Below are 27,446 nucleotides of genomic sequence, written 5' to 3' on the forward strand. Positions count from 1 at the left end.
TATGCTTTAGAGTGTCTAGTACTGAACACGAAGCGTGTGACAAACACACTTGAAATCCAGGGAACAAAGATATGAGGGAAATACCGGTACCAGTCAAGGAATATACAAGACAACGAGACCAAGAGATCTACGAACGCTGTGAAAAGTCACTGATGTGGCTCTGAAGAGACGTCTAGCCATTTTTTTTATTTATTTACACGTGAAGTTCCGTAGGACCAAATTGAGGAGCAAATCTCCAAGGTCATGGAACGTGTCAGTACATGAAATTACAACATAAAAGTAATAACAGATAAAAATAAATGTTCATGAAAAAAGTCAGCCCATAAGTTTAAGTAAACGCTATCAGCAATACAACGAGAATCAGCTTAATTTTTCAAGGAACTCGTCGACAGAATGGAAGGAGTGACCCATGAGGAAACTCTTCAGTTTCGGTTTGAAAGCGCACGGATTACTGCTAACATTTTTGAATTCGAGTGGCAACTTATCGAAAATGGATGCAGCAATATACCGCACACCTTTTTGCACAAGAGTTAAGGAAGTCCGAACCAAATGCAGGTTTGATTTCTGGTAGCTGCATATTCTAGGGAATAAACTAATATTGGTAACAAGAAACGACAATAAGGAGCATGCATATTGGGAGGCCAATTTCAAAATACCCAGACTCGTGAACAGAGGTCGACAAGAGGTTCGTGAACTCACACCACTTATTGGCCGAACCGCCCGCTTCTGAACCAAAAAGATCCTTGTAAAATGGGAAGAGTTACCCAAAAATATAGTACCATACGACATAAGCGAATGAAAATAAGCAAAGTATACTAATTTTCGTGTCGAAGTATCACTCACTTTTGATACCGTTCGAATAGGAAGGCAGTCTCCCACCCCGCAAGGAACTCCTTGAGAAACAGCCAGCTAATCTGTAGCCTGGTAAAGGAAGCCTCTGAATTATCAAATTATTTAAGTGGTGCTCTGATATACCAATAATTTCAGAGTCAACATCTATTAGCAGTTCACTAACTTTATCCCTAATACCTCTTATATTTTGATGAAATATGCTAATTCCTTCTCTAATTGGAAACATTACATCCTCTGAAGGTTAGCCCTTAGAGGGACTTCCTTTAAGCAGGTTCACCTATCAGCTGACTTCAGTCTAAAAAAGGTGCAGCTCTAACACCAACTGCTACGGGAATTTTTCCATGAGTGACACCGCCACCGCCATCACCACCCACTACACTGTCACCTATAAGCTTAGCCAGCCTCCCCTTCTCATACCTACCGAGGAGCAGGCCATGCATAGTGAAACCCGATCTACTGACAGACCCAACGGGCACCACTGAGATGTCATCCATGCCTTTTGCCATCAGTGCCCTATCCAGCCCCACGTTAACACGCCTAACAGCAGCATTAAGGTGAGGCCGATCATGATGTTGAAACAGTTGCACGAAATGCACATTAGTGCCACCAGTTTGAGTAGCTATCTTTACCAGGCCACCACCGACATCATATCCCCCCCCCCCCCCCCCCGGCCATGTGTGGACAAGCCTGCAGGATGCATCCCAGAAGGTTAACCAGTCAGCTACTCGCATTTTGGCAAAATAGGAAGACCAAGTCACCTTGGTTCCTTGGTTGAAAGAAGGGATAAAAGATGTATAGGAGATGGGAGGTACAGGAAGGGACTTAAAAGACTGGGCATCTCCCAGGAGAATGTTCAAGCAAGTAAGGTTCAAGCACAAATTACCAAGATAGAAGACAGATGCCTTTTGGACAAAGATGGGGAAGAAACAGCACAGCCGGAGGATTCGAAACTATTGGACGAGCGTCGAGATCCATGCCAAAGAGCATCGTTGAATGGCATGGTCCTTAGTTATTCACCTTGGTTCCTTGGTTGAAAGAAGGGATAAAAGATCTATAGGAGATGGGAGGTACAGGAAGGGACTTAAAAGACTGGGCATCTCCCAGGAGAATGTTCAAGCAAGTAAGGTTCCAGCACAAATTACCAAGATAGAAGACAGATGCCTTTTGGACAAAGATGGGGAAGAAACAGCACAGCCGGAGGATTCGAAACTATTGGACGAGCGTCGAGATCCATGCCAAAGAGCATCGTTGAATGGCATGGTCCTTAGTTAGTCACCTTGGTTCCTTGGTTGAAAGAAGGGATAAAAGATCTATAGGAGATGGGAGGTACAGGAAAGGACTTAAAAGACTGGGCATCTCCCAGGAGAATGTTCAAGCAAGTAAGGTTCCAGCACAAATTACCAAGATAGAAGACAGATGCCTTTTGGACAAAGATGGGGAAGAAACAGCACAGCCGGAGGATTCGAAACTATTGGACGAGCGTCGAGATCCATGCCAAAGAGGATCGTTGAATGGCATGGTCCTTAGTTAGCCTGCGCGAAACAAGAAGAAGAATAAAAGCGTGTGTGCAGAGCAAACCTGCTGACTCCTGCATGTCGACGTTGGGCGTCGTCATGCCGTTGGTGCGCAGGATGTCGATGAGGTCGTAACGCAGCGTGGAGATGTCCTGGCGGATCTCGATGACGTCGTCCTCGGTGATGCCGAAGTCGTCGCGCTTGCGCTGCTCGGCCGTGACGTAGCGGCGCACCAGCAGGTGCATCACCGTGTCGTGCCGCTCCTGCGCCTTCTCCCGGGACTTTTTCTGCACACCAGCCAACACGGCACAGCATATCACTGTCTGGCAGACACCGAGTCCTGACTATCGGGAAGCGAGAACGGACTCATCTAGGCCTCCGACTTGACAGCGAAAAGTGCTCCGCATTCTCATTACCTTCTTTTAACCTGAAAGTGGACTATGAAACAAGAATTTCGGCATAGTGTGCTCTGTTGTATTACACACACTGGACAAAAATTAGTCTCCCCTCGCAGAATCACCCTCACACCGCCTCTGACCTTGACAGTGGTCTCAGTTTACAGAGGGAGTGTGCCTACAAGTTTCTTCATGTATTCCACAGCCAACCGGAGCTACTCGTTGATTAGATACCGTAGAGCTAACAAATCGCGGGATACTGATTGCTGCGATGTACCTACTGTCACCAATAGTTCAAGGTAATTTACACTACTGGCCATTAATATTGCTACACCACGAAGATGACGTGCTACAGACGCGAAATTTAACCGACAGGAAGAAGATGCTGTGATATGCAAATGATTAGCTTTTCAGAGCATCCACTCAAGAATGGCGCTGGTGGCGACACCTACAACGTGCTGACATGAGGAAAGTTTCCAACCGATTTCTCATACACAAACAGCAGTTGACCGCTGTTGCCTGGTGACACGTTGTTGTGAGGAGAAATGCGTACCATCACGTTTCCGTCTTTGATAAACGTCGGATTGTAGCCTATCGCGATTGCGGTTTATCGTATCGCGACATTGCTGCTCGCGTTGGTCGAGATCCAATGACTGTTAGCAGAATATGGAATCGGCGGGTTCAGGAGGGTAACACGGAACGCTGTACTTTATCTCAATGGCCTCGTATCACTAGCAGTCGAGATGACAGGCATCTTATCTGCATCGCTGTAACGGATCGCGCAGCCTCGTCTCGATCCCTGAGTCAACAGATGGGGACGATTGCAGCACGAATAGTTCCACGACGTTTGCAGCAGCATGGGCTATCAGCTCGGAGACCACGGCTCCTGTTACCCTTGACGCTGCATCACAGAAAGGATCGCCTGCGATGGTGTACTCAACGACGAACCTGGGTGCACGAATGGCAAAATGTCATTTTTTCGGATGAATCCAGGTTCTGTTTACAGCATCATGGTGGTCGCATCCGTGTTTGGCGACATCGCGGTGAACGCACATTTGAAGCGTGTATTCTTCATCGCCACACTGGCGTATCACCCGGCCATTGAGGTGCCATTGGTTACACGTCTCGGTCACCTCTTGTTCGCACTGACGGCACTTTGAACAGTGGACGTTACATTTCAGATGTGTTACGACCCGTGGCTCTACCCTTGATTCGATCCCCGAGAAAACCTACATTTCAGCAGGATAATGCACGACCGCATGTTGCAGGTCCTGTATGCGCCTTTCTGGGTACAGAAAATGTTCGACTGCTACCGTGGCCAGCACATTCTCCAGATCTCTCACCAACTGAAAATGGCTCGTCACAATACGCCAGTCACTACTCTTGATGAGCTGTGGTATCGTGTTGAAGCTGTATGGGCAGCTGTACCTGTACACGCCATCCAAGCTCTGTTTGACTCAATGCCCAGGCGCATCAGGGCCGTTATTACGGCCAGAAGTGGTTGTTCTGGGTACTGATTTCTTAGGATCTATGCACCCAAATTGCGTGAAGATGTAATCACATGTCAGTTCTAGTATAATATATTTGTCCAATGAATACCCGTTTATCATCTGCATTTCTTCTTGGTGTAGCAATTTTAATGGCGAGTAGTGGATATGGGACTGAGATCTGATGACTAAGTGGATCCATCGAGGTGCAATAGGGTACCTAACTGTTTGTCAGATCAGGAACGGCGTACACGTGCGGTCCTGTAAACACGGTTGCTGCTGTTTTGGAAGACGGGAGTGTTTGCAGTACACTCATCAGAACAACACTTGATCAAGGAGAATATTGAAATAAAATTCAAGTTCGTGTTGGCGGTAAGCTGGAAAAGTGAGCAGAAGTCATGGTATGAGAAATGCCTCAAGTACGTCATAGAACGACCTCCGAGCTGACCTACAGCCTCCACCACACTGTACAGGGCTATTACAAATGATTGAAGCGATTTCATAAATTCACTGTAGCTCCATTCATTGACGTATAGTCACGACACACTACAGATACGTAGAAAAACTCATAAAGTTTTGTTAGGCTGAAGCCGCACTTCAGGTTTCTGCCGCCAGAGCGCTCGAGAGCGCAGTGAGACAAAATGGCGACAGGAGCCGAGAAAGCGTATGTCGTGCTTGAAATGCACTCACATCAGTCAGTCATAACAGTGCAACGACACTTCAGGACGAAGTTCAACAAAGATCCACCAACTACTAACTCCATTCGGCGATTGTATGCGCAGTTTAAAGCTTCTGGATGCCTCTGTAAGCGGAAATCAACGGGTCGGCCTGCGGTGAGCGAAGAAACGGTTGAACACGTGTATCTGGACATGCTGGTAAATTGGCTCCTGCCACAACTGGACACCGACAGCGCCGACTTCATCTTTCAACAGGATGGTGCTCCACCGCACTTCCATCATGATGTTCTGCATTTCTTAAACAGGAGATTGGAAAACCGATGGATCGGTCGTGGTGGAGATCATGATCAGCAATTCATGTCATGGCCTCCACGCTCTCCCGACTTAACCCCATGCGATTTCTTTCTGTGGGGTTATGTGAAAGATTCAGTGCTGAAACCTCCTCTACCAAGAAACGTGCCAGAACTGCGAGCTCGCATCAACGATGCTTTCGTTGATGGGGACATGCTGCGCCGAGTGTGGGAGGAACTTGATTATCGGCTTGATGTCTGCCGAATCACTAAAGGGGCACATATCGAACATTTGTGAATGACTAAAAAAACTTTTTGAGTTTTTGTATGTGTGTGCAAAGCATTGTGAAAATATCTTAAATAATAAAGTTATTGTAGAGCTGTGAAATCGCTTCAATCATTTGTAATAACCCTGTAGATTAAATATCTCATTGCGCTGTCGGTGCACTAGACACACTGCATCATTTGAAGAGGGGGAAAATGGAAACTAGTCCGGCCACACGGTACATATCCAGCCAGCTACTGTACAGCTTCTGTAAGGAGCAGTCGAATGAAAACGAGGCGTATGGAAAAAATAAGTAAACTCTTTGTTATTTCAAAAGTAATCGCCATAAATCTGAATACATTTGTCCCACTGTGAGACAAGACGATCAATGCCTTCGTGGAAAAATGTTTGTGTTTGCCAACTGAATCATGATTTGATGCACCTCCTCGTCCGAAGAAAATCGACGGCCACGAATGTTTTCCTTCAAGGCCCCAAAATTACGGAAATAGCATGCGGAGAGATGCGGGCGGTTAGGAGGATGTGTAAGGACTTCCCAGCGAAACTTCTGGAGTGTAATTGGAACAACCTAGGAAACATGTGGGAAGGTTTTATCCTGCAACACAATGATGCAGTCCGTTAATATTCCTGGGCTCTTGGACCTGAAGGCGCGCTTCAGTTTTTGTAAAGGGTTCACGTACGGCTCTGTGTTAATTGTGCCGCTGTGTTACAGAGACCCATTGGGCAACGGGCTTACGGTCCGCGCCTTTCTGTCTCAGGATAATGCCCCTGCACACGTTGCGAAGTATGTTTCGACTACGCTGCAGACATCTCGCTGGGAAGCCCTTACTCACCCATCGTGAAGTCCCGACCTCTCTCTCCACGCAATTTCCATATTTTTAGAGCCCTGAAGAAATTCGCCGTAGATTTCATTCGAACGAAGAACTGCATTCCCGGATACAATCATGGTTCCATAAGCAACCGTAAACATTTTTTCATGAAAGCGCTGACCGGTTTGTCTCGCAATGGGCTAAATGTATTAACAGTTCTGGGAATAACTTCAGAAATAATAAAATATTTGAAACTTCTGTCAGACTAAAATTGTGTCCCGGACCGAGACTCGAACGCAGGACCTTCGAATTTCGCGGGCAAGTGCTCTACCATCTGAGTCACCCCAGAATGACTCACGACCTCTCCTCACAGCCTTAATACCGCCAGTACAGAAACTCTCCTGCGAACCTTGCAGAACTGGCATTCCTGGAAGAAAAGATATTACGAAGACATGGCTTTGCCACAGCCTGGGTGATGTTTAATCTGGCAGGAAGTGTCATATCAGCGCACACTCCGCTGCAGAGTGAAAATTTAATTTTGCAAACGTCTCCCAGGCTGTGGTAAAGCCAAGTCTGCGCAATATCTCTTCTTGCAGGAGTGCTAGTGCTGTAAGGTTCGCAGGAGAGCTTTTGTGAAGTTTGGCAGGTGGGAGACGAGATACTGGCGGAATTAAGGCTGTGTGGACGAGTCGTGAGACATGCTTGGGTAGCTCTGCTGGTGGCTGGCACGGTAGCTCAGCTTGTTCTGTCAAAGAGCTGGCTGATGTCTGTAATAAAAAAAAAACTGAGTGAAGGGATCAACAACGAACTGCTACGCATGTCGTTTGACGTCCGCTACGACCAAATATAACGAACAAAATGCCAAAGAAAAAAGAAAAAGAGATGGTATAGCACTTACCCGCTTGACCGCGAAAGGCGAAGTCCCGAGTTCGAGTCTCGGTCCGGCACACAGTTTTAATCTCCCACGAAGTTTCGTATCAGTGCACATTTCGCTACACAGTGAAAATTTCATTGGTAAGTAAAGAAATTACTTACTTTTTATCCGTCTGTTTTGTTTTAATTTGACTGCTCTTTATATGTTGTACGGCCCAATTGAGATATGTATCGTGAAGTGCCGCTGAAAGGAATGGCCTTTTGCGAGGTATCCACTATTCGATGTGTCCACTGCTTGCAGTTCCTTTCGCTGTGTTCTCTCGGAAACAGCTTGAGATGAACTTACGTGCACTGGTTGCAGAAATCTCTGCCACGTTTGAAAATCATTGAGATTATCAAGGCGTGATTTTTATCTCAGGTCCTGTCGGTGAGGACTTTTTTACGACTACTGCTGCTCGGCGGTGTTAAATGGCAGCGAGTGGTACGCCATTCCTTGTAGACACACTGAACAGTCCGCGTTGATACACCAACAAAAATAGGACAACTGAGGTTGTGGGAATGTCTAAATATGATAGCTCCTTTTTGCCATTCTGACACGATTCCACGTTGATCCATCCTAATGCACTAATTCTAAAGAATCGATTGGCATATACTCGTCACTTGACTGCCACGATTTAGGTCAGTGGTGGAGGGTCACTGGACCGACTGTTACCAGTCGTGCGACACGTACACACGTGCTCTAAAGTGACCGGCGTGTTCTTTTATGAGGTGGACTAATATTAGTCTACTGAGCTTTTTATGTTTCTCTGTTTAATTACACAGACTGTCATTTGACTACAGCAACAGGTGTACAGCAAACAACTGGCACATTTAAAAACATGTCGCATGTACCGTCACTACTACTTTCCGTAGTGTAATATATTCAAGGACAGGTGCTCATGAATGTAACATGTAAGTGTGAAATGTTGTAAATTAATGTAAATGAGCAAAATACATAGTAGATCGTAAGCTAATAAAATACGTTACCTCCCGTCTTTGCCTATTATTTAATTAAGGTTAAATCGAAAATTCAAAGTCGATTCCAAAGCAATTTCTTCTAAATTTGAATGTTCATTGTTGTTAAAAAAGGCGATAAACTTAAATAACTTACCTCGTTCAGGCTGAAGTTCACTCCGGAACTATAAAATGGCATAACGCGCTCCTGGATGTACGGATAGCCATGCAATGACGACGAGCTCGTAGTGAAGACAGCAAAGCTACTGGGAAAGCGATCGTTAAGACATAGAGAGATGTATACGGCATCGCACGTTGTTTTCTGTGAAGCCAAACAGTGTACAGGAAGCGATACGATTAGCTGTTGTCGGTTACGTAAGAAGACTGCGACGAGGATTTGCTTACGCCAACATCTACATCTACAAGTATACCCCTAAAAACCAATGTGACGCACATGGCAGGCACTGCGCTTATACCTGTTTATGAAACACATTGACGCTCGACACAAACAATAATTTAGCTATATACGTGGCTGGCATCATTCGCACTGATTGAGTTCAGAAGTTTTCGTTTTTTAAATTTCACGCTGTTACACGTGTTTCGAGTTTTAACCTAACTTGTGTATCTGCTTGATTAAGCCTAGTTGTAGTGTTACTGTATTCACTGTGACCTCCTTCTGATGTACCGTTTTCGTTCTGAGAGATTATTGCCAAGCTTTTCGGCGAAGAATTCGTGAGATTCACATGAGTTATATGAGGAGTTTCTGCACACCGAATATTTTTAGTCAATATACTATAGGCAAACATCAAAGATTGAGCACAATTCATAATAGGAGTAATACAACAATATACTACCACCATCGTTATTTAGAAGAATATTTTTTAGAAGTAGCAACATTAAACGATTCAGCAAAGATGTAACCAAACGCAGCATAAACGCGGGATCCTACATTAGACAGCCACAGAAAAAAGTAAGAAAAGAAAAAGTAGAAGAAAACAGAAGGATAAAACGGCCAGTACTTCCGTAAGAGTTGCTTCGGCAGGCGAAGATTCTTCTCTTAACTAGAAGGTACAATGTCGTCGACGTAATCAAGATTATTTGTACTAGTAATTATTAAGTCGAGCATAAAAACTTGAATTAAAGACTGCCTCTTGACTGATTCGGTGGAAGGAGGTTGGTAAACATTCTAGATTTTGTTTTCCCGTCTCCTAATTATATGTGAAAATGTATTCCGTGTTATATTTTATGAAGATTTATATGTCAGCGTTTGATTTCCAGGCGTTAGGTCTGCCAGCTCTTTCCTCCTTATATTGCTATTAAGAGACTGTAAGTAGCTTGATGTTTTGAGTCTCTCGGGAAAGCTGGGTTCGCTACAATTCGTTAAAGTTATGTTCATGCCTAACTTCTATTGGTAGCAGTTTATTAGCTCCACAACTGGGATGCTTATTCAGTTGCCGTTTTACCGTAATTTGCTTCAAAAGAACCGTTGCCTGTCCATTTCCCTCTGTAATCGAGGTCATTAATTTACGCTAGAGTCGTAAAGCTAATTTTTTTGAAGGAAATGCATTTATCCGTAATAAGGTACTATCTGAAAAAAGGCTGCACGAAAATATGCAGTCAGTTGGGGATGGGATTCAAAGTGGTGGAAAGATCTGAAACTTGCTTTAACTGAACAAAATTGTGAAACTGAACAGCCCAAAGAAACGAAGTATCCTAGGACTATACTATCAGGCATCAGTGTCACTGTCCCTTTCTCCTGTTCCAGTCACGAATGGTTTGCCGGAAGAACGATCGCTGATAAGCCTCTGCGCCGGCTGGAACCTCGTTAATTTTATGACTATGCGCTTTTCGCGAGGTACGTGCGGGAGGAAACAATGTATTGGTTGACTCTTCTGGGAACGCACGCTCTCAGGATTCTGACAGTGGATTACACCGTGATGCAGAACGCCTCTCTTGCAGCGCCGGCCACTGGAGTTGGCTGAACATCACCGTGAGACTTTGTAACAACAACGACGCTGTACTATTGTACATATAAGTAATTCTTTTCATCTGATTTTACGATAAACTTGTGTAATTACTGTTCTGATTTAATTTCTTTTTGTTTCATGCCATTATGCTGATAAACTGTAAATAAGTTTCAATGTGAATATTAATGTTTGTGTCAAATGTCAAGTAATATTGTAATACGAGGTGCATTCAAGTTCTAAGGTCTCCGATTTTTTTTCTAATTAACTACTCACCCGAAATCGATGAAACTGGCGTTACTTCTCGACGTAATCGCCCTGCAGACGTACACATTTTTCACAACGCTGACGTCATGATTTCATGGCAGTGGCGAAGGCTTCTTTAGGAGTCTGTTTTGACCACTGGAAAATCGCTGAGGCAATAGCAGCACAGCTGGTGAATGTGCGACCACGGAGAGTGTCTTTCATTGTTGGAAAAAGCCAAAAGTCACTAGGAGCCAGGTCAGGTGAGTAGGGAACAAGAGGAATCACTTCAAAGTTGTTATCACGAAGAAACTGTTGTGTAACGTTAGCTCGATGTGCGGGTGCGTTGTCTTGGTGAAACAGCACACGCGCAGCCCTTCCCGGAGGCTTTTGTTGCAGTGCAGGAAGGAATTTGTTCTTGAAAACATTTTCGTAGGATGCACCTGTTACCGTAGTGCCCTTTGGAACGCAATGGGTAAGGATTACGCCCTCGCTGTCCCAGAACATGGACACCATCATTTTTTCAGCACTGGCGGTTACCCGAAATTTTTTTGGTGGCGGTGAATCTGTGTGCTTCCATTGAGCTGACTGGCGCTTTGTTTCTGGATTGAAAAATGTCATCCACGTCTCATCCATTGTCACAACCGTCGAAAAGAAAGTCCCATTCGTGCTGTCGTTGCACATCAACATTGCTTGGCATCATGCCACACGGGCAGCCGTGTGGTCGTCCGTCAGCATTTGTGGCACCCACCTGGATGACGCTTTTCGCATTTTCAGGTCGTCATGCAGGATTGTGTGCACAGAACCCACTGAAATGCCAACTCTGGAGGCGATCTGTTCAACAGTCATTCGGCGATCCCCAAAAACAGTTCTCTCCACTTTCTCGATCATGTCGTCAGACCGGCTTGTGCGAGCCCGAGGTTATTTCGGTTCGTTGTCACACGATGTTCTGCCTTCATTAAACTGTCGCACCCACAAACGCACTTTCGGCACATACATAACTCCATCACCACATGTCTCCTTCAACTGTCGATGAATTTCAATTGGTTTCACACCACGCAAATTCAGAAAACGAATGATTGCACGCTGTTCAAGTAAGGAAAACGTCGCCATTTTAAGTATTTAAAACAATTCTCATTCTCGCCGCTGGCGGTAAAATTCCATCTGCCGTACGGTGCTGCCATCTCTGGGACGTATTGACAATGAACGCGGCCTCATTTTAAAACAATGCGCATGTTTCTATCTCTTTCCAGTCCAGAGAAAAAAAATCGGAGACCTTAGAACTTGAATGCACCTCGTAGAATTGAAATGTAACAAATGTTGAAACTGTTGTAAGATGTTTAAAACTGTAACTGTGTTTCTGGCCCATACGTAGGCAATGTGTTAGGATATGTAGAATGCAAAACCTCGGGTGAATACCCGGTCTGTCAGGGAGCGGTAAAAGGTGGATGGCAGGCGAGCGCTGGAAAATGCGCGCGTGCACTGCACGGCACAACGGGCTCAGTAGTAGTTGTAGTTTGGCACTGGTTTGAGCAACACCTTCTGGAGCGAGGAGGCTCTCCTGGAAGACATAGCTTCACTGAGCCTCAGGTATGCTGTTCCAACGCCCACACAGCACGGCGAAATTCCATAGACACTAAATGGAAAAGTATTGCGACCCTTAGAAGAATTAAAGTGCCGATACGTCAAGAGCCATAGCTGTTGTTGTGTGTGTGCTCTGCGCCTCGCCGTCTTGCCGCCCGCCAACCGCCGCATCGATACTAGCAGGTTGAAACTTTTAGTACTGTGTTCGTATGGATAAGACAGTGAACTGTGTTTGTTTGGTGCAATAATAACCTAAATTTTACCAGAACCTTTCCATCATTCAATTATCCTCACAACTAACCTAGACAGGGTCCTTTCCAAACGTTGTGCAATCCGAGTGTCCCGAAATGAAAATTAAAAATTGTGTTAATAATAATTTTTTGCGGAACTAGCTATATTAGAATGGTGTTTAAAGAAATGTTTTGTTAATGAACCAGTAAATGAATAGCGAAGGTCTAACGAAGTCGAAAGATAACTTTGGTATTGACATAGTAATGAAGTTTATTATTTTGAGACAGAATTAACGGCATTTAAATGAGCAGTAAATGAGATGAAAAGAGTGGAAATTATATAGTGGAAATCTTGAATGAATAATAAATTCAGTAATCATTTTTTTTAAATACAGCGATCATTTGAATTATGAAGTGTTCTAAATTGGTTTGACCAGCAAAAGTTAAAGTCAATATAAAAGTCAAAATTGACATTTTGTGTGTGGCATGAAAGTACAATTTCTAGGGTAACCTATGCCCGATTTTAATCAGATTAATAGACAGTATAAAGTGTTGTAGTAAACATTATAGTGCAGTGTTATGTATTCATGATTTTCCACATCAGTACAGAACGTGAAACTATCAGTTCAATTGATTTTCTGGTTCTAAAATTCTACTATACTATGCAATGTTACAACTTGTTGTTTTGCATGAATATATACCAACTTGTAGGGAAGAAACTCAGTTAATGCCTAATTAGGTAGGCGACCGTATTAATGTCACATTGGTAGCATCTTCTTGTTTGCTTTTGATCCATCCTGACGTGTGATGGCATTTCGAAATTACTTGACGTATCATTGTTATTACAGAGTGGATGTAAGTCTGATTTGCCACCATTCAGGTACACGCGGTCGATATCTATGCGAAAATCCTTTCTCATAAGGTGAATCACGCTGACTTACCATAGCACAGGCTTTAACGAGTACTGTGTCAGGGATTACAGCTTCCATGCTTACTAAATGAACCTGTAACGAAATGTGCTGCTCTTCTTTGGATCTTTTCAGTTTACTCTATCAATTCTGTGTGGTACGGATCCCAAGCTGACGAACAGTATTCAAGTACTGGACTAACGAGTGTTTTGTAAGCTACTTCCTTTTTTGATGGACTACATTTACTGAGGATTATTCCAATGAGTCTGTGTCTGGCAGTTATTTTATCGGCGATTAATTTTATGTGGTTATTCCACTCAAAATCGCTCCGTACGCATACTCCTAGATAATTTGTGGAAGTGACTGCTTCGAGTGAATGTTTTGCAGTCGTGTAACCATACAGCAAAGCGTCTTTCCGCCTCTGTGTTTGCAATACGTTTCATTCATTTATATTGCGGGCATCGATCCTCTGCAGGTCTTCTTGCATTTCTCTACAATTTTCTAGCGCTGTGACTTCTCCGTATGGAAGGAGGAGAGGGAGATTTGTGTTTAACTCCCGTGTGACTTCTCTGTACACAAAAGTCTCATCTGCAGACAGCCTTTCGGAAGATCTAACGTTATCCGGTAGGTCATATACACTGAAAAGCCAAAGAAACTTCTACACCTGCCTAATATCGTGTAGGCCCCGAGATCACGCAGAAGTGCCGGAACAGGACGTGGCATCGACTCGACTAACGTCTGAAGTAGTTCTGGAGGGAACTGACCCCATGAATCATTCAGGGCTGTCCATAAATCCGTAAGATTACGAGGTTGCGGAGATCTTTTCTGAACAGCACGTTGCAAGGCATTCCGGATATTCTCAATAATGGTCATGTCTGGGGAGTTTGAAGGCCAGCTGGAGTGTTTAAACTCGGAAGAGTGTTGCTGGAGCTACTCTGTAACAATTCTGGACGTGTGGCGTGTCGCATTGTCCTACTCGAATTGCCCAAGACTGTCGGAATGCACAATGGACATGGATGGACGCAGGTGATCAGACAGGATGCTTACGCACGTGTCACCTGTCAGAGACGTATCTAGACGTATCAGGGGTCCCATATCACTCCCACTGCACACGCCCCACACCATTACAGAACTTCCACCAGCTTCAACAGTCCCCTGCTCACATGCAGGGTCTATAAATTAGCATTAGAAAATTGCAGTGGCAACTGACACTTAACATAGACACATGTCTTGTGACAGCCAGAGCGAGAGCACCAGCAGCAGCGAGTACTGTTTGTATAAAGCGTTTATTTTGCATTTTGTTTACGACCTTCCACTAAGGAAGGGATTCTATTTGTGTTTATCTGCTCTGCATAGTAACTAACAGTTCTTGATAAAACTTTACGTAGTTTTCGTGTTAGATTTCTTAGTGTTTTCTTGATCGTTTAGAACAGAAAGCGCCCTAAAACCGTCTTTTGTTTGTTTCGCGGCCGTTAGCCACTAGTCACTTGAATCAGCAGTTGTCTTGTGACAGCCAGAGCGAGAGCACCAGCAGCAGCGGGTACTGTTTGTATAAAGCGTTTTTGTACTTATTTGCTGCGCTTAGCTTTTAAATAGTTTTTCTGGGAAAACCTAGCGTAGTTTTCGCGTCTCGTATTTCAGTGAGTGTTTTTTGATTATCAGAGTAGCTCATCAGAAGATTATCTTGGGAATTTGTCACCGTATAGAGTAGGGTAAACATAGTCATGTGTAGGGACTGTGGTTGTTGTGAGCGGACGCAAGGAGAATTGGCCACTCTTCGGGGGCAGGTGGAGGCTTTGTCTGTTAGGCTCATCGAGCTCGAGGCGCAGGCGTCGGCTCGTAGTGGCGTTGGGGCAACTGTGGTGAGACCTATGCCTACTTCGGTGGCCTTGGAATCACATGGAACCCCTGATGTCGCTGCGTCTTCCGGCAGTGAGCATCTTACCGGTCAGCCCTCACTCCAGGGTGAATGGCGGACAGTGGTGGGTTCGCGCGTGCCTGGCCGAAAGGCGAAGGTGGGATCTGGCCGCGTGGCAGCTGCCTTACCCCTTTCCAACAGGTACGGGGTGCTTCCTAGTGGTGATGACATCGTTTCCGAGCCACCACAGGATGCCTCGCCTGTTGGGCCAGTGGCCGATTCTCCGGCAAGGTCCCGACAGTCACAGAGGGCGGGCCTATTAGTTATAGGGAGCTCCAACGTTAGGCGGGTTATGGAGCCCCTCAGGAAAATAGCGGGTAGGTCGGGGAAGAATGCCAGTGTGCACTCGGTGTGCTTGCCGGGGGGTCTCGTCCGTAATGTGGAGGAGGCCCTTCCGGCAGCTATTGAACGCACTGGGTGTGACCGGCTGCAGATAGTAGCACATGTCGGAACGAATGACGCCTGCCGCTTGGGTTCTGAGGCCATCCTTGGTTCCTTCCGGCCGCTGGCTGATTTGGTGAAGACAACCAGCATCGCACGCGGAGTGCAAGCTGAGCTTAATATCTGCAGCATAGTGCCCAGAGTCGATCGCGGTCCTCTGGTTTGGAGCCGTGTGGAGGGTCTAAACCAGAGGCTCAGACGACTCTGCGACTATAATGGTTGCAAATTCATCGACCTCCGTTATTGGGTGGAGAACTGTAGGGCCCCCCTAGACAGGTCAGGCGTGCACTACACACCGGAAGCAGCTACTAGGGTAGCAGAGTACGTGTGGCGTGCACACGGGGGTTTTTTAGGTTAGAGGGACTCCCCCTTGGGCGAAACGATAAAATACCTGACGGCTTACCAGAGAGGACATTATCATCGTTGATAAAGAACGTCCGTCCTCAGAGACCAAAAACAGGAAAAGTTTACGTAATATTGGTAAACTGCAGGAGTATCCAGGGCAAGGTTCCTGAATTAGTATCTCTTATTGAAGGAAATAGTGCGCATATAGTATTAGGAACGGAAAGTTGGTTAAAACCGGAAGTGAACAGTAACGAAATCCTAGACACAGAATGGAATATATACCGCAAGGATAGGATAAACGCCAATGGTGGAGGAGTATTTATAGCAGTAAAGAATTCAATAATATCCAGTGAAGTTATTAGCGAATGCGAATGTGAAATAATCTGGGTTAAGTTAAGTATCAAAGGTGGGTCAGATATGATAGTCGGATGCTTCTATAGACCACCTGCATCAGCAACCGTAGTAGTTGAGCGCCTCAGAGAGAACCTGCAGAACGTCGTGAAGAAGTTTCGTGATCATACTATTGTAATAGGGGGAGACTTCAATCTACCAGGTATAGAATGGGATAGTCACACAATCAGAACTGGAGCCAGGGACAGAGACTCTTGTGACATTATCCTGACTGCCTTGTCCGAGAATTACTTCGAGCAGATAGTTAGAGAACCAACTCGTGAAGCAAACGTTTTAGACCTCATAGCAACAAATAGACCGGAACTTTTCGACTCCGTGAATGTAGAAGAGGGTATCAGTGATCATAAGTCAGTGGTTGCATCAATGACTACAAGTGTAATAAGAAATGCCAAGAAAGGAAGGAAAATATATTTGCTTAACAAGAGTGATAGGGCACAAATCGCAGAATATCTGAGTGACCACCATCAAACGTTCATTTCTGAGGAAGAGGATGTGGAACAAAAATGGAAAAAATTCAGAAACATCGTCCAGTACGCCTTAGATAAGTTCGTACCGACTAAGGTCCAAAGCGAGGGGAAAGATCCACCGTGGTATAACAATCATGTACGAAAGGTACTACGGAAACAAAGAAAGCTTCATCATAGGTTTAAGAGTAGTCGAATCATAGCTGATAAGGAAAAGCTGAACGAAGCGAAAAAGAGCGTAAAGAGAGCAATGAGAGAAGCATTCAACGAATTCGAACATAAAACATTGTCAAACAATCTAAACAAGAACCCTAAAAAGTTTTGGTCATATGTAAAATCGGTAAGCGGATCTAAATCCCCTATTCAGTCACTCGTTGACCACGATGGCACCGAAACAGAGGACGACCGAAGAAAGGCAGAAATACTGAATTCAGTGTTCCGAAACTGTTTCACTGCGGAAAATCGTAACACGGTCCCTGACTTCAGCCGTCGCACGGACGCCAAAATGGAAAATATTGAAATAAACGATATCGGAATTGAAAAACAACTGCTATCACTTAGTAGCGGAAAAGCATCCGGACCAGACGAGATACCCTTAAGATTCTACAGTGATTATGCTAAAGAACTTGCCCCCTTTCTATCAGCAATTTATCGTAGATCGCTGGAAGAACGTAAAGTACCTAGCGACTGGAAGAAAGCGCAGGTCGTTCCCATTTTCAAGAAGGGTCATAAATCAGATGCGAATAATTATAGGCCTATTTCGCTTACGTCAATCTGTTGTAGAATAATGGAACATGTTTTGTGTTCTCGTATTATGACGTTCTTAGATAATACAAATCTCCTTCATCATAACCAACATGGATTCCGCAAACAGAGATCATGTGAAACTCAGCTCGCCCTATTTGCCCAAGAAATTCACAGTGCCGTAGACACTGGCGAGCAGATTGATGCCGTATTCCTGTACTTCAGGAAGGCATTTGATACGGTTCCGCACTTACGTTTAGTGAAAAAAATACGAGCTTACGGAATATCGGACCAGGTTTGTGATTGGATTCAGGATTTCCTAGAAGAAAGAACACAACATGTCATTCTTAACGGTTCAAAATCTGCAGATGTAGAGGTAATTTCGGGAGTACCGCAGGGAAGCGTGATAGGACCTTTATTGTTTACAATATACATAAATGACTTAGTTGACAACATCGGTAGCTCCGTGAGGCTATTTGCAGATGACACGGTTGTCTACAAGAAAGTAGCAACATCAGAAGACTCGTACGCACTCCAGGAGGACCTGCAGAGGATTAATGCATGGTGCGACAGCTGGCAGCTTTCCCTAAACGTAGATAAATGTAATATAATGCGCATACATAGGGGCAGAAATCCATTCCAGTACGATTATGCCATAGGTGGTAAATCATTGGAAGCGGTAACGACCGTAAAATACTTAGGAGTTACTATCCGGAGCGACCTGAAGTGGAATGATCACATAAAACAAATAGTGGGAAAAGCAGGCGCCAGGTTGAGATTCATAGGAAGAATTCTAAGAAAATGTGACTCATCGACGAAAGAAGTAGCTTACAAAACGCTTGTTCGTCCGATTCTTGAGTATTGCTCATCAGTATGGGGCCCTTACCAGGTTGGATTAATAGAAGAGATAGACAAGATCCAGCGAAAAGCAGCGCGATTCGTCATGGGGACATTTAGTCAGCGCGAGAGGGTTACGGAGATGCTGAACAAGCTCCAGTGGCGGACACTTCAAGAAAGGCGTTACGCAATACGGAGAGGTTTATTATCGAAATTACGAGAGAGCACATTCCGGGAAGAGATGGGCAACATATTACTACCGCCCACATATATCTCGCGTAATGATCACAACGAAAAGATCCGAGAAATTAGAGCAAATACGGAGACTTACAAGCAGTCTTTCTTCCCACGCACAATTCGTGAATGGAACAGGGAAGGGGGGATCAGATAGTGGTACAATAAGTACCCTCCGCCACACACCGTAAGGTGGCTCGCGGAGTATAGATGTAGATGTAGATGTAATGTATTGCGAATACATAGAAAGAAGGATTCTTTATTGTTTGATTAAATGATAGCGGAACAAACACTGGTAGCAGTTACTTCTGTAAAATATCTGGGAGTATGCGTACGGAACGATTTGAAGTGGAATGATCATATAAAATTAATTGTTGGTAAGGCGGGTACCAGGTTGAGATTCATTGGGAGAGTCCTTAGATAATGTAGTCCATCAACAAAGGAGGTGGCTTACAATACACTCGTTCGACCTATACTTGAGTATTGCTCATCAGTGTGGGATCCGTATCAGGTCGGGTTGACAGAGGAGATAGAGAAGATCCAAAGAAGAGCGGTGCGTTATTTGGTAAGCGTGATAGCGTTACGGAGATGTTTAGCAAACTCAAGTGGCAGATTCTGCAAGAGAGGCGCTCTGCATCACGGTGTAGCTTGCTGTCCAGGTTTCGAGAGGGTGCGTTTCTGGATGAGGTATCGAATAGATTGCTTCCCCCTACTTATACTTCCCGAGGAGATCACGAATGTAAAATTAGAGAGAATCGAGTGCGCACGGAGGTTTTCCGGCAGTCGTTCTTCCCGCGAACCATACGCGACTGGAACAGGAAAGGGAGGTAATGACAGTGGCACATAAAGTGCCCTCTGCCACACACCGTTGGGTGGCATGCGGAGTATAAATGTAGATGTAGATGTAGAATATGAAGTGAGGTCGATAACTAAAACCAGTCAGAGGCACCCTTACAGCATAACGGTACGTCGGCGATATTCTACGCCCCGTTTTGTTGCTCTTCACGGCAAGCCATAGTGGGCTTACATTTTAACAAGATAATGTCCACCCGCACACTGCAAGCGTTGAGAGTTTCTGCTGCTTGTCTTCGTAGCTGACAAAAGCGACCTCTGCCAGTAAGGTCGCCGGGTATCTCCCCGATTGGGAAAGTTTGGAGCATTATGAGCAGGGCCCTCAAACCAACTGGAGATTGTGACGATCTGACTCACCAACTGGATAGAATTTGGCACGATATCCCTGAGGAAGGCATCCTACAACTTTGTCAATCATCACCAACTCAAATAACTACTTGCATAAGTGCCAGAGGTGGACCAACGCATTATTGACTTTCTCAGTTTATGAACTACTTCTCGTGAATAAATCATCCAATTTTTCTGAAATTATAAATGTTTGTTGGTCTGTACATGTAAATCACATCTACCGATTTCTGTGCCATTCGGATAATTCCTTCGCGTTGCGTCGAGTTTTTATTTCTCCTTGAGCGTATTTGTCTGATCTTACGGGAGTGCCTACCGCCTTGCGCAACATGACGACAAAACCTGGCACGAGACCACCGCGTGGCGTTGTCTGCATAGCAGTACGAGATTTCGGCCCCTTTAACTCTTGGTAACGTAATATTCTGAGAAACCTTTAACACTGACGTTAACAAGCATTGTATCAATTAACTCTTATTTTCAATGGGGTTCAAATCCCGTTAATAATATACCATTACATTAAAAACCTATACTTGTTACAATATCTCAGTTAATACTGTATAACTGATATAAGGTATATTAACAGAGCAATAAAATTAAATTGTCTTCTGCGTACTGTTGTTTGCTGAGAAGCTCGTTTTGCTACTCTGCAGAGTTCAAGATGTGAAAGACGTGTTTCATCACCTGAGACTCATCTTAACGCAGTTAATCGGCTATGGACGATAACGGTTCAGATGGTAAATGTTGACTGCTGTTGGTGGTCATGAGAATCTGTGGCAAGCGGATTTTCTGGAGTCCAAATATATGAATTGTGCACGTAAACTCTCCCATCCCTAAGCTAAGCACACGGAATTTTCTTGAACCACTTTGGGCGTATTCTGGTGTGATTCTTGTAGTAATTCTGGCTCGACATCCTGTCCCTTCCCTGTACAATTGAGGTGGTGTTCCGACTCTGGTGATGTCGACGTAGATGTGATACTGAAGCCCAATATTTCGTCCTACAGTTGCTCGGAATTCCACAGGAAGGAAACTATTAAATCTGCCAAAATCAGCCGCCAGCTTTGACCAACAACGTCATCAAAATAGAGTAAAATACGCGCCGGGTAATGAAATACAGCTACTGAGATGTCGTCTTAAGCATGTGTTTTTTATTCCTTAATTCCATCTTCAGTGGCATCTTACGTATATTGTGTTTTAGCTAATATCAAGGATATTTGCTGATAACATTGTGAAGTACATTGTCCTTCTTGCTAACTACACAACATCAGAAAGAATTTATCTGCTGATTACTAAAATCAAATTATGAAGAACTGCATGAATGTTATCAACAAATTATATACATATATACATATATATATATATATATATATATATATATATATATATATATATATATACACTCCTGGAAATGGAAAAAACAACACATTGACACCGGTGTGTCAGACCCACCATACTTGCTCCGGACACTGCGAGAGGGCTGTACAAGCAGTGATCACACGCACGGCACAGCGGACACACCAGGAACCGCGGTGTTGGCCGTCGAATGGCGCTAGCTGCGCAGCATTTGTGCACCGCCGCCGTCAGTGTCAGCCAGTTTTGCCGTGGCATACGGAGCTCCATCGCAGTCTTTAACACTGGTAACATGCCGCGACAGCGTGGACGTGAACCGTATGTGCAGTTGACGGACTTTGAGCGAGGGCGTATAGTGGGCATGCGGGAGGCTGGGTGGACGTACCGCCGAATTGCTCAACACGTGGGGCGTGAGGTCTCCACAGTACATCGATGTTGTCGCCAGTGGTCGGCGGAAGGTGCACGTGCCCGTCGACCTGGGACCGGACCGCAGCGACGCACGGATGCACGCCAAGACCGTAGGATCCTACGCAGTGCCGTAGGGGACCGCACCGCCACTTCCCAGCAAATTAGGGACACTGTTGCTCCTGGGGTATCGGCGAGGACTATTCGCAACCGTCTCCATGAAGCTGGGCTACGGTCCCGCACACCGTTAGGCCGTCTTCCGCTCACGCCCCAACATCGTGCAGCCCGCCTCCAGTGGTGTCGCGACAGGCGTGAATGGAGGGACGAATGGAGACGTGTCGTCTTCACCGATGAGAGTCGCTTCTGCCTTGGTGCCAATAGATGGTCGTATGCGTGTTTGGCGCCGTGCAGGTGAGCGCCACAATCAGGACTGCATACTACCGAGGCACACAGGGCCAACACCCGGCATCATGGTGTGGGGAGCGATCTCCTACACTGGCCGTACACCACTGGTGATCGTCGAGGGGACACTGAATAGTGCACGGTACATCCAAACCGTCATCGAACCCATCGTTCTACCATTCCTAGACCGGCAAGGAAACTTGCTGTTCCAACAGGACAATGCACGTCCGCATGTATCCCGTGCCACCCAACGTGCTCTAGAAGGTGTAAGTCAACTACCCTGGCCAGCAAGATCTCCGGATCTGTCCCCCATTGAGCATGTTTGGGACTGGATGAAGCGTCGTCTCACGCGGTCTGCACGTCCAGCACGAACGCTGGTCCAACTGAGGTGCCAGGTGGAAATGGCATGGCAAGCCGTTCCACAGGACTTCATCCAGCATCTCTACGATCGTCTCCATGGGAGAATAGCAGCCTGCATTGCTGCGAGAGGTGGATATACACTGTACTAGTGCCGACATTGTGCATGCTCTGTTGCCTGTGTCTATGTGCCTGTGGTTCTGTCAGTGTGATCATGTGATGTATCTGACCCCAGGAATGTGTCAATAAAGTTTCCCCTTCCTGGGACAATGAATTCACCTACACTATGAGCTACGCTACAGATCAGTCTTCCACGACAACCTACGTTCCAAACAATAATATAGAGACAACACTAGTATCGCCCGTGTTCTGTCGTGTCTCTCTTTGCACACGTTTGACATTACAGGCCACAACTTTATCTCGTCTTAGTTAAAACCCGTACCGGTACACAAGGTATCGGTAGGTTGAGTTCGCTCACCTTGGTGGACGTGGACAGGCGCTTGCCGGAGCCGCAGCCGAACGCCTTGGCGAGGCTCTTGGTGGTGGGCACCAGGTTGAAGGGCGGCGGCACCGTGTCGCCCTCCTCGAAGTAGCTGATCCACAGGTGGCTGCGGGCGAACTTCCACTCCGTGTCCGCGCGTTCCTGCGGGACCACCAGAAACAGGCTGCACGGGCAGTTTCCAGTTGTAAATTCATACAGCAGTGTGTCCAGTTTGCAGCAGGTGTAGAATTACGGCTGGACGAATGTTCAGCGTTAAACAAACCAATAAAAATGATCAAAAACAACGCAAAAGTCCAAAAACACGCTAATATTACAGGGTGTTGCAAAAAGATTCATCCGATTGCACAAGACCATATCTTATACATGAATTTGTTTACAGACTTGGGGTAAATTTCAATATAAGACTGCAAAGCTTTTGTTTTCAAAATAACCTTCCAATTTGACACGGGTATTTTACACGCATGCATATTGACGTTGCCATACATTTTAAAATTACTTTGAGGGTCCAGGTTTCATTTACTTCTTACAAACGTTCAGTATGGCCTCGCCCGTAAGGATGACAAACGTTTAAACGATACACAACTCGTCGTCGTTCACACGCAAACCCAACGTAAGGGCAGACATACAGATAGTCTATCACAGACCTCCTTAAAATACACATAAAATGTTCAGGTGACTTGGAGACCAGTGGTGCAATGTGAATCCACCCATCCCTTTTGCCTGACCCAACACTGAGGGAACTCACTATCAGGAAATGTTCTTACATTAAAGTGTCAGTGTAGTGGTGCTCCTTCCAGTTGAAAAATGAAATTTTCGGTAGTTTCTCGCAATCTTGGAGAAACCCACATCGCCAACATATCCAGATACGTGATTGCTGTATCCATATTTTCATAAAAAATGGCGTAAATCTTTTACACAAACATTGCAGGTAGCATGAGGTTCTGGTATTGTAGCTATCAGTTCAGCCCAAACATGCGTGATAGAAGAAAAGTTGTTTCCTGTTATGGTTCGGGAAGAGGTGGCAGTAAGGCCATGACCGAAGTGCGAGATCCTGGTATTAGTGACCCATGACTGAATTGTGGCAGATGGTGCGTTTTGTAGGCCTGAATTTAAACTCATGTCCTGTACTATCCACATTCTCGTGATGTGCAGTCTACTCGAAAAAACAGCGGTCAGCAGTCTGTCTCAGAACTAAAGCCACGATCACTTTGTTCATTGCGATTAAAGCTACCCTCTGTGAGAAAACTCAGAACACAAATATTCCGGGCCGCCGCGTTACCAGCCTCGTTGGCACTTGGTTGCAAATTATAGGCGACACAGGCAATTCCAAATGAAAAAAGAATTGTACGAAGAAGAAAAGAGCAGATAAGAAAATCAATATGATGATAAAAACGACACGGCAAAGTATACAAAAAAAAAGTTACATGTAATCGGTTGACTGAATAACAATAATAATCAAAGTCTCTTGATTAGATTTAGAAATAATAAAAATTTCCCTCACATTTGACGAGCTTCGAACCTATAGCCTTCGATACATCAGGGTGTATGCTAACCACATTAACCTGCAGTATGGTGTTATACTCTGTTACCCCAGTTGCAACAATGAATTACAGACTTCAAAAATTTGGTTTTATGGAATGTCGTCGAAGCTTATCTAGTTAAGCTGATCTCTGTGATTATAATAACGGTTTATGTGATGCTGAATCGTGCTTGTCCAGAAGGATCCAGTAGTGTTTGATTACTGCTGTGTACGAAACATGTCTATTTTGTCTTGAAATTTCTGATGTCATCGATGAGTGCTCTGCTTTGTAGCAGGTGCAGTGCCACACTCCCGAAGAAAATAACGCTGCACAGTGATAACTGAACTGCATCTGTTGAAACAGAGGATACTAAACGCGTTTTTTGCTGTACCGTTGCCATCTCGGTTGGTTAATCACTAACATCGATTTGCAGTAGGATTTTAGAACATATACCGTGATAGAACATTGTGAGTCACCTCGAAGACAACAATTTATTGACAAATAAACACAACTCTTTATTTTCACGAAGTAATCCATAGCCACATCCAGTGAAACCAATAGGCTGAGTATGACACGGCGGTCGGTCGGTACTCTTGCGCTTTCCGAGGCCTGTTTCGGACGAAGTAAAGTAATGTAATGAGTGTTATCGACCGAGGACGTCAAAATGATTCCATATTTTTAGATTTCCAGAAGAGTTTTGACGCCGTTCCTCACAAGAGACTTCTAATTAATTGCGTGCCCATGCAGTATCGTTTCAGTTGCGTTACTGGAGTTGTAATTTCGTGTCAGAAAGTTCACAGTTCATAATGATTGATTGAAAGACATCGAGTAAAGCAGAAGTAATATCTGGAGTTGAGGAAGCGTTATAGGCCCTCGTTTATTCCTGATCTACATAAACGATTTGGGAGACAGTCTGAGCAGCCCTCTTAGATTGTTTGCAGATGATGCTGTCATTTACCATCATGTAAAGTCATCAGGTGATCAAAACTAATTGCAAAATGATTTAAACACGATATCTGTTTGGTACAAAAAGTGGCAGTTGTCTGTAAATCACGAAAAGTGTGAAGTCATCCACATGAGCACTAAGAAGAATCTGCTAAATTTCATTTACACGATAAACACACAAATCTAAAGCGTGTCAACTCAAATAAATATTTAAGGATTAGAATTACAAATAACTTAAATTGGAACGATCACGTAGATAATATCGTGCGGAAAGGAAACAAAAGACTGCGATTTGTTGGCACAACACTTAGAAGGTGCGACAGGTCTACTAAAGAGTCTGCTTATACTAAGCTTGTCCGCTCTCTTCTGGAGTATTGCTGTGCGGTGTGGGACCCGCATCAGATAGGACTGACGAGGACATCGAAAAGATCAAAGAAGGTCAGCTTGTTTTGTATTATAGCGAAACAGGAGACAGTGCCACAGACATGATACACCAATTGGTGTAGCACTCATTAAAACAAACGCGTTTTTTACTATGGCAGGACCTTATTATGAAATTTCAATCATCAGTTTTCTCCTCAGAGTGTGAAAATGTATTGTTAGTGCCTACCTACATAGGGAGAAATGATCATCATACTAAACTACGAGATATCAGAACTCGCACAGAAAAAATTAGTGTTCGTTTTTCCTGCGCGCTGCTCGAGAGTAGAGCGATAGAAAGTAACTTAAGGGTGGTTCGATGAACCCTCTACGAACCCTCCAGCAGGCACTTAACTGTGGATTGCGGAGTAATTATGTAGATGTAGACGTAGATGTAGATGTAGAGCCACCCAGCTAGGAGCAACAGGGAGTCCACCTCTGGCAACCACTGGCCCCAAGGTAAACTTTTAGTTTATATACGTGAGTTGTATTGCAAACCAAGGCCTGTCCCCATTCATGTAAAATGTGCAGTCTTGTGAAATCTGAAAATCATTTTTGACCTGTCTGTATACTGAATTGAATGTTTTAAAACATCACAAGGATTCAATACACTTTCCATCTCTTTTTCGAAACGTGACGTCTAGGCTGTCTGAAACCTTATTGGTGTTCTATAAGAGGACAGCACTATTCATTTTTAGAGCGACTAATTCAGTCTTTTATATAATTTTCACCGGTGAATTTCACCTTTCACCAAACTTACCAGGAAAAAATATACCAGAATGTGGTCCGGCGATCTCCATCGCCGACAAATGTAACCAATGCGGCTGATCTATCAGTCAAGCTGTTTGTATTCAGATGATGTGTTACCTGAAAGATGGAATGAGCAGAGGACCCACAATGCTGAATGAGCACGCCCAATCTTGTAACCAAAACCAACAACAGTGGCAAATCTGCAGTATATCACATGAAGTTTCTAGTGACATTGTTTCTCCTCCATTTGCAATAGGTAATTCGGAGGCAGGACTTCATTGATTACCATGCTGAGTCACTCCCGTGCGAGAGCTGCGTGGTGACATCCAAGCAACTGATCACTGGCCGCCTTCTGCGATCCCAAGGAACAGCTCATTCACTACCAAGACTACTGAAGTGTGGACAATAAGAACTCTGTTAGAGGCAAATAATACAGCAATATATAAAGACATATGTTCAGTTAGTAGCCACTGGTCAAAGAATAACGTATTTTAAATTACTATACCCTATATTTAAAAGTGTGCCTCAGCATATGCGTGATATATTAACGTGTTGTTTGTGCAATACATTATTTTCAAACGCCCTGTATTAGAAAATTGGTGAATGGATGATGTCGAAGAGCATACGAATAACATAAATCTCATTTTTCAGAAAATCTCTATATCTGAGACCTGTATTGTTGTACAACTGACCAGCTATCGACGTTACATCACGACACGTTTGCGAGTGTACGGTGGTCAGTACAACTAACAGCACTCCGTCTTCAGGTCACTAGTGGCCTACCGGGACCATCCGACCGCCGTGTCATCCTCAGTGGAGGATGCGGATAGGATGGGCGTGGGGTCAGCACACCGCTCTCCCGGTCGTTATGATGGTATTCTTGACCGAAGCCGCCACTATTCGGTCGAGTAGCTCCTCAATTGGCATCACGAGGCTGACTGCACCCCGAAAAATGGCAACAGCGCATGGCGGCATGGATGGTCACCCATCCAAGGGCCGACCACGTCCGACGGCGCTTAACTTCGGTGATCTCACGGGAACCAGTGTATCCATGGCGGCAACAACTAACAGAGCTACATTTATTTTCATTACAAGGTAATGTACT

General features: G+C 44.7%; 1 protein-coding gene across 2 annotated transcripts in view; it reads right to left on the reverse strand.

The window, feature by feature from the left end:
- Nucleotides 1-27,446, reverse strand: part of LOC126412477 (transient receptor potential protein) — a 451,880-nt gene that overhangs the window by 70,391 nt on the left and 354,043 nt on the right. For both annotated transcript variants that reach the window (XM_050082094.1, XM_050082095.1), the window contains exons 16-17: nt 22,683-22,847; nt 2,431-2,653 (exon numbers count right to left, since the gene is read on the reverse strand). In XM_050082094.1, coding sequence (XP_049938051.1) covers nt 2,431-2,653; nt 22,683-22,847 — 388 coding nt within the window. The remainder of the gene's footprint in view (nt 1-2,430; nt 2,654-22,682; nt 22,848-27,446) is intronic.

Source organism: Schistocerca serialis, chromosome 7, assembly GCF_023864345.2.
Source record: "Schistocerca serialis cubense isolate TAMUIC-IGC-003099 chromosome 7, iqSchSeri2.2, whole genome shotgun sequence".
Classification (NCBI taxonomy): Eukaryota; Metazoa; Arthropoda; class Insecta; order Orthoptera; family Acrididae; genus Schistocerca; species Schistocerca serialis.